Consider the following 8604-nt stretch of genomic DNA (forward strand, 5'->3'; position numbering starts at 1 on the left):
AGAATTCAGTGTACTAGGACAACCAGCCTGAAAGCCTCCAAGTTGTGCAAAACTACGCACTGACCAGTGGGTGAGATTTAACTATGCGCGGTGACCTGAACAACGACTTGGCTTTCAAAGTGACAAAGGGCCAGATAATGGCGGCATAGTACAAATCATATAGCATCTCGTCAGATTGATGGCATGGTCACAAATGTACGAAAACCTAATGTATTGATGTGGTTTGGGTAGGCCTTACTGGATAGACATTTCAGATCATCAAATCAGCAACGTCTAAGTTACTAGGCTAGACATCCGAGGATTGAGATCGTCTAATAAGCAACAACTGGATTACTAAAATAAAGTCAGTGCCACGACCACTAACTAAATAACACCGTGACTTTCTCTTGAGCTTTCTCCGGGAAAAATAAATTGGATGTCGCTAGGCTCGATTGACCGAGAATTTTGTTACTTCCTCCGTCCCCGTTTACGGGCCTTCACGTATCCCAAAATCATTAATTTGATCAATATAATATAAATTTTATAGTACAAAAATTATACCATTAGAAAATAAAATATCTGAACTTTTTAATGATATATATTTTTTGGTATATATTATGTTAGGTTGGATAAATTAGTAACTTAGAGCATCTCTAGCAGAGCCCGTAAAAAGGCCGAAACTGAAAAACTCCGGCGAGAATACGGGTTTGGTTCGGAGATGGGCCAGAACGGATCCCGAACTCGCGGCCTGGCCCGTTTAATGAGTTCGGGCCCCGAGAAACTGCGCGGCCGCCTCGTATTAAAAGGGGCCGCGTAGGGGAGTTCGGTTTCTAAATCCTACTCCCATCCGCCGCTTTCACTCCCGCCGCCGCCTGCCTCCTCTCCGTCAAGCCATTCCGCCTCTTCTGCCACCACCCCTCCATCCGCAATGGGGCGGTTAAGAGCATCTCTAGCAGAGCCCGTAAAAGGTGCCGAAACTGAAAAACTCCGGCGAGAATACGGGTTCGGTTCGGAGATGGGCAAGAACGGAGCCCGAACTCGCGGCTTGGCCCGTATAACAAGTTCGGGCCCCCGAGAAACTGCGTGGCCGCCCCATATTAAAAGGGGCCACGGAGGGGAGTTCAGTTTCTAAACCCTACTCCCCGCCGCTGCCGCCTGCCTCCTCTCTGGCGAACCATTCCGCCTCCTCTGATGCTGCTCCGCCTCTTCCGCCACCACCCTTCCGTCCGCAATGGGGCGGTTAAAACACATAGGTAGGGAAGGGGGCTGAATTGGCGGCGGAAAGGAACCATGGAGCCCGCCCGGTGTACGGGCGGAGGCGGACCGCGCGAGGCGGTCGCGCTCCGACGGCGCATGGAAGCGGGTGGACCGGAAGTGGCCGCAAGCTATCGGGCGCCGGCAAGCGCGCGAGGAGGCGGCCGAAGAACGAGAAGCTGAGGCGCCCCCCGCCGGCTCGTGCAGCCCGCCACTATCGGCGCTACCCCCGCGCGGCAACGCCGACGATGACGCCGACGGGCTGCCTGTAGCCTGCGGGAGCACCTCGAAGGCGGCGGCCTTCGAGGTGGCGGCGCTCATCGTCGCGTAGGATTCCACGGCGAGGAAAAACCCTCTACCGCCGACAGGAAGCGCCCCGGTGAGTATCCGAGGCCTAATCTAGTCGTTTTAGGTCTCTAATTAGCGAATGTAGGTCGAACTATCATGTAATTTGGCTAGATTAATGTAAATTATCGACGAATTAAGCTTGATCGAAGCAAACTGGATTCAATCGCGAGTTTGATTTTCCCGCGACGTTTGATTTTCGCTTTTTCAGTTCGCGAGTTCGGTTTCTGGTATGCGTCGTGACAAAATCCATCTAAACTCAACAGTTCGGGAGACCAAACTCGTAGTTTTCGGTTCCGAGATATACGGGCTCTGCTAGAGATGCTCTTACGGATACGTGCAAGACCTATAAATCGAGACGGAGGTAGTACTACAGTTCTCGATCGGTCAACGTCATCAAGATCAAGGAGACTCTCCTCTGTTTTCCTTTGGTGGGCTTTGATATTTTGCATACACAAATTAGAAGTCCAATAATTGGCTTAGAAAATAGACAACTACAAGACCAGTTATATGTGAACTCGGATTTGGTCAGTTGGTGGATCTCCTGCAGAACGATCTTTGGACTGCGATCATCCTTGTCTTCTGGTGTATTTGGCGGCACCGGAACGGCGTGGTCTTCAACGCCACTAGTCCATCTGTCCTGGAGATTAAGACGAAGATCAAGTAGAAGTTCGTGCAGTAGCGTCTAGCTAGGCTCTTTCGTACCAATAGTTTTGACTTTCCCGGAGCCGGTGGAGTTTTGATGGCGGTTAGGAAAGTAGGCTTTTTCTTCGGGAGCTGCCACCTCATGTTGGCAACATAAACTAGCCGCTTGCGGTGTTGTACTGGGCTTCTTTGCCTTTTCTTCTATATATCTAATACACCTTCCAAGGTTTATTTTTGAAAAAAGATGAAAAACAAATTTAAAATATCACATAGCAAGTTTAAAAATGCACACATATATGCAATCACAAATCTATGTGCGATTCCACACATATGTGCAATTACATATCTAAGCGTGCAATTAGAATCTGAAAAATTAATAAACTCTATATCCAAATAATTATCTCTCATTCTACAGACATATATACGCAATTGCACACATGTTTAATTGCACCTTTTTTTGTGCAATTAGAAGCCCAAAAATTTCACATACTCTATATCCCCTAGTCTGTTCCTTGCAAAAATAAAAATAGCCCATTGAGTCTAGCAGCCCAATACAAAAGGCAAGAAATACAGATAAGGCCAACCTACAAAATAAACCAGTCCAACAGACAATGGGCCATGAGAAAAGTAGACAGACCAGAAAGAAAATCGAAACTGGTACTATCTAACCTTCAGAGCTGTTCTAAAAATAAAAATAAAAATCTAACCTTCATTGCTATGGGACAACTAAGCAAATTCTCAGTTATCCAAGGGTTAGTTTGTTTCAGTCTCCTACTTCGACATGAAGGTCGTGACGATTATGATGCGCAGAACTGAGCTGAGCAGACAATTGTACCCCAAAAAAATAGTTGAGCAGATAATGAATCAAGACATAAAGTAGTAGATACATATTCCTAACATATACAGAGAAGACAGTACTGCCAAATGCTTAAGCAAACAAGTTCAAGTAGCCTGAAATAAAAATGACAAGTGAAAGATGAGGAGGACGGCAACAGAAACGAGCACCAACACACAAACGTACAGGCAGCAGTCCGGCAGACACGACAACATCAACATACGTACACTTGCAGAGGTATATATAAAGCGACTTGATGGGGTTGCATAACCGACGCATATATGGATCACGCTTCGTCGGCGGTGTGCTCCCCCTCCTCGTCGTACTCCTCCTCGGCGGTGGCGTCCTGGTACTGCTGGTACTCGGCGACGAGGTCGTTCATGTTGCTCTCGGCCTCGGTGAACTCCATCTCGTCCATGCCCTCGCTGGTGTACCAGTGGAGGAAAGCCTTGCGCCGGAACATGGCGGTGAACTGCTCGCTGACCCTGCGGAACATCTCCTGGATGGAGGTGGAGTTGCCGACGAAGGTGGATGCCATGGAGAGCCCCACTGGCGGGATGTCGCAGACGCTGGACTTGACGTTGTTGGGGATCCACTCCACGAAGTAGGACGAGTTCTTGTTCTGCACGTTCATCATCTGCTCGTCCACCTCCTTGGTGCTCATCTTGCCCCTGAACATGGCGGACGCCGTCAGGTACCGGCCGTGCCGTGGGTCAGCCGCGCACATCATGTTCTTGGCGTCCCACATCTGCTGCGTCAGCTCCGGCACCGTCAGGGCGCGGTACTGCTGCGAGCCCCTGGACGTGAGCGGCGCGAACCCGACCATGAAGAAGTGCAGCCGCGGGAAGGGGATCAGGTTCACGGCTAGCTTCCGGAGGTCAGAGTTGAGCTGCCCTGGAAAGCGCAGGCAGCACGTCACGCCGCTCATCGTCGCCGAGATCAGGTGGTTCAGGTCACCGACTGCGTTGATCAAGTATGCATTCCTATAAGTTCAATTGGCACTGACAGATATGTATCGTCTGCAATGGATGCATGGAATGAAGAGCAGGCTTACAGGACGGGTTGGTGAGCTTGAGGGTGCGGAAGCAGATGTCGTAGAGGGCCTCGTTGTCAAGGACCATGCACTCGTCGGCGTTCTCCACCAGCTGGTGCACGGACAGAGTCGCGTTGTAGGGCTCGACCACCGTGTCGGACACCTTGGGGGACGGGAACACGGAGAATGTGAGCATCATGCGGTCAGGGTACTCCTCCCGGATCTTGGAGATGAGCAGAGTGCCCATGCCTGAACCAGTCCCACCGCCTAGAGAGTGGCATACTTGGAAACCTGTCACAAAATGCACGTTCAGTAAACAACACAAGTACTAGCTCATACTGCATTGGTCACTGCTTAGAATGAAATGTATGACAGCTTCAGTTAAGATGGGAAATTAACAATTAAGCAGTTCCTTAGGATGTCACTAATCTTAACTGAAAGCACTACGGTCCAACAAGGAAAGTCAATTTTCGGAAAGCAATTCATTTTCAGGAGCTCAGAGACTGAAAGATAATCTGTTGTACTATTCAGGTTCAAATTCATTATTTTGTAGTACACGGAGCCTAACTACAGATTAACATGAACTGTGCAACACATCATCAATCGTACAGAAATTATATATGGTACAGAGATTGATCCCCACGGCTCCTACATAATGTGCCTATCTGGCTTAGTTGTAAGTATCACTGAAAGTTAGCATATTTCTTTATTCTGCAGCTATCATCAGGTGTACTACAATTTCATTAGTTTCACCTCATATAAGTCTAAAAAGGATCATACAAGTACACAATTAACTAATTAATTAGTAAGCAGAACATCAAGAACGCATATCTAAGGATCTACCCAACAACCATCCACTGGCAACAGCCTGTCTCAGTGTCCCATTCGCAGCAGCCAACCCCGACAGTATCCCGTTCGTTCAAACCTCCTTTCTTGTGTTGTGTTATTGTTAGGTCGTACAACATTGTCAGTAATCACTACATGATAATTGTACTAGTACATTATTAGTGTGGTGGTAAGCTAATAAACATCCAACCAGCAAAAGAAGACGTCGACATGTGATGTGACGCAACCAAATGGTATTTCTGTACTAAGGTCATACATGACCGACTACTACAAAGTTGTTTGCCACCTGAATTTGCTCCTGTTTTATTTCATGGATATTCCAAAGTTAATGGGTATTTTGGCGTCGTCTATCTCAACATGTTTTCAATTGCTTGGTCTCTTTGTCCCTAATAAAATGAATATCTACAAGTTGACTGTTTTCTTGCCAATTGAGGAAAACAGTTTTCAGGAGATGCTGTAAAAAGGAAACAGTTTTCATGGGAGATTAGTGAGAAAACTGATACACCATCTGTGGCATCTGTAATCTACGTTTGTCGTTAAACTGCATATATATGTCATACCGTCAGCAACACTCCCAATGTCAGTGAATGATCAGATTGCCACCACATTTCGACATAATGTATAACAGTGGTTACTTTCAGTTAATTCACTATGTTTCTCAGACAATGGGATTCCTATCAAAACAGCTAATGCCTCTAAGAAAACAGATAGCATCCAGAGAACATAAGTAATGGTGCAGATAAGGTCTTGAGGAAGATTCAAAGTGTACGTCTGTGTCTACCATACTTTCAGAACCTTCATCACTAGCATCCTTAGCAAAACAGTATTTCTACCGGCTGATTGATTCATTCAACTGAAGATTAGCCCTGAAGTTGAAGGCCGGAAAGCACTAGATTTAGTTTTAATTCTCGGCCATCTTGATCCCAGGCATGTCACTACCATTGGAAGCGTATGATTTGAACCGATGAAACAGGGTACTAACTATGCATTGGATCCATAAATTAGGTTCAACAAATGGCGAAGCCAAATTGCGTGATCCGTCAACTGAACAATATTGGATCCATAAATTATCTATACCCATGACCCGAAGCACCGGATCCACTAGGTATATGGTGGATCCCGGACTCTGCTTGTAAATGCTGCCAAGTTGGCAGATTTGTTTTACGTGCAACACACTACCCTGGCACTCTGCTGGAAGACAGCAGAGTCTAATAAATGTGAAGACAATTATTATACCCCTAATTACCAAAGGAATAGGAGATCAAACAACAGCAAACATTGATCGATCCGACGGTTAATGTTCCGTGATATTCTGATCAATTTTCGAATTATGTACTGTAACAGATTTCCGATGGATCGCGCATTGCCCGCTGTGATCTAGAGGATTTTACGCGAATGGACGGTTTTTCCAACTGTTGACGATAATAAGATGCCCGGCTCTGTTCCAGAAACAGATCCAAGGGAAATGCATGCAGAGAAATGCAGAGAAGCAATGAGGAGGATGATCCAATCAAGAAACCGGGGTACGTACCTTGGAGGCAGTCGGAGTTCTCGGCCTCCTTGCGCACGACGTCGAGGACGGAGTCGATGAGCTCTGCGCCCTCGGTGTAGTGTCCCTTGGCCCAGTTGTTGCCGGCGCCTGACTGGCCGAAGACGAAGTTGTCCGGGCGGAAGATGTTGCCGATGGGGCCGGAGCGGAGCGAGTCCATGGTGCCCGGCTCGAGGTCGACGAGGACGGCGCGCGGCACGTAGCGGCCGCCCCCCGCCTCGTTGAAGTAGACGTCCATGCGCTCGAGCTGCTCCGGCGCGGTGCCGGTGCCGGTGTACTGGCCGGTTGGGTCGATGCCGTGCTCGCCGCAGATCACCTCCCAGAACTTGGCGCCGATCTGGTTGCCGCATTGGCCGGCCTGGATGTGCAGGATCTCCCTCATCTTGGCCGCTCTTGGGATGGCCTGGCGTGCGGGGTGACGACGATCTCGATCGCTGTTCTTGGGCGGGGCGGGGTTGGTTTGTGGAACGATGGGACGTGAAGCGGGCGGGGGCGAGAGAAGAGATGGGAGGGTGGGACGGGAAGGGAAGGAGGGATCGTGGGCGCATCTATATGCCGCGTTTCGAGGGAACGTCTCGACCCCTCTTGGGGAGCCCTGCAGTTACGTTTGGATCAACTGTTCCATTGACAGCATGGAGGTTTTTTATTTTCATCGACACGCAGTTTTGATCATAAGGAATGCTTTACCCTAGGATATCTACTGCGGGTCCGATCCATTTTGGACACAAAATGCGTCCCTTTTAATCCGTTTCGGTTGCGCCGCTCACAAAAATTAGGTTTTTTTTTGAGGAAAACGCGTGCTCTTTATTAATCAATAAACATAATGTCATTACACAGAGCCTCTCGGATACAATCCGGAGAAATACCACGCCACACAACGCTAACTAAAGAAAAACACTCTCTAGCAAACCGATGAGCAGCAACATTGAGCATACGAAGCACGTTGAAAAAAATTAGGTTGTGTCTTCCCATTGCGTGTTTAGTTCGGGGATCGGCGTGATGCATTTTATGATTTCATATTTATTTTGAGATGGAAACCCATCTTTATGATGAAAAACATCATTCATCACACATGGAGAAATAGGAGGGAGAGTGCATCATTGATAAATCCTACGGATTAAAAATCTAATAGGTAGTGAAGGCTTTCTCATCAGAGTTGTTTGGGTCGGGTACTTGCGCCGCCAGAGGCCATGGCAGCCCCTATTCCCTCATCGGTGTCGAGATTGACGATGCCGATCTTTGTAGCCAGCCGAATGAAGCCTACATGACGAGCGTTCTCGATGACGTCCATGACAGTGCCGCCGAGCACCGACCAGAACCGCGTTCGCTTGGCTTTGTTCTTCTCCGGTAGTGGATGGTCGCCGATGAAGCGGTTTAGCGCCGCCTCTCGTTCCTCACGAAATAGTGTTGGCCGGTAGTCGCTACTGTCATCGTACATTGTGTCGAGCCATAGCATGCAACACCTCGTGTCTGAAGTCCTTGTCGGCAGGAAGTGGGGGCACATGCACTCTGCCGAAGATAATGGCCCAGTGATGGCTTGTGAAAATGACCACTTTATCTCCATCTAAACCGGGTTATCTTGTTTCCGTATGAAGCAAATATCTTCGTAGACCTCCTATTAAGTGCTAATCAATGCCAAGATATGCAAATCTCATTTTTATCTTTTGTTCATAAATAAAATATTTAGGAGGGAATTAAGGGCAATTAATGAAGAATTACGGGCTCGAGATGTCACCAACTTAACCAGGGCTCAGATATGATTCGCAGAAGGATTAATGACCACTAGTATGGTCATGCCCGTCTGTACGGCCTGGCCATACCAGGTGTCAGTGACTTTGTCTTGTCAAAACCAATATAAAACATGAAGGTACCAAGAACATTCGAGACACACAAAGAGAAAAACCACATTCCGTCACCAGTCAGATCGAATCTACACCGAAGCCCTGCGCATCCACCATCGAATTTACCACCTTAGCATCATCATCATCTCCATAATTTGTCCCCTACTTGTAATCTTGATTTATTCACGATTGACGACATTGTAAGACTATTTATAATTCATCTATTTGAGATTTGTACTACAATGCTTATGATTTTTGATCTAATCATGTGTAGTAG

The 8604-nt window shown here is 47.6% G+C and overlaps 1 protein-coding gene across 1 annotated transcript; it reads right to left on the reverse strand.

The window, feature by feature from the left end:
* Positions 1–3124: 3124 nt before the first annotated feature.
* LOC127293576 (tubulin beta-8 chain) lies at positions 3125–6998 on the reverse strand. The gene is made up of 3 exons (XM_051323212.2): positions 6469–6998; positions 4113–4382; positions 3125–4018 (listed from the first exon to the last, which is right to left on the reverse strand). Exons 1-3 carry the CDS (start codon positions 6866–6868, stop codon positions 3345–3347), a joined length of 1344 nt encoding a protein of 447 aa, XP_051179172.1. The 5' UTR covers positions 6869–6998; the 3' UTR covers positions 3125–3344.
* Positions 6999–8604: the final 1606 nt, after the last annotated feature.

The sequence above is a fragment of the Lolium perenne genome, chromosome 4, assembly GCF_019359855.2.
Source record: "Lolium perenne isolate Kyuss_39 chromosome 4, Kyuss_2.0, whole genome shotgun sequence".
In the NCBI taxonomy this organism is placed as follows: domain Eukaryota; kingdom Viridiplantae; phylum Streptophyta; class Magnoliopsida; order Poales; family Poaceae; genus Lolium; species Lolium perenne.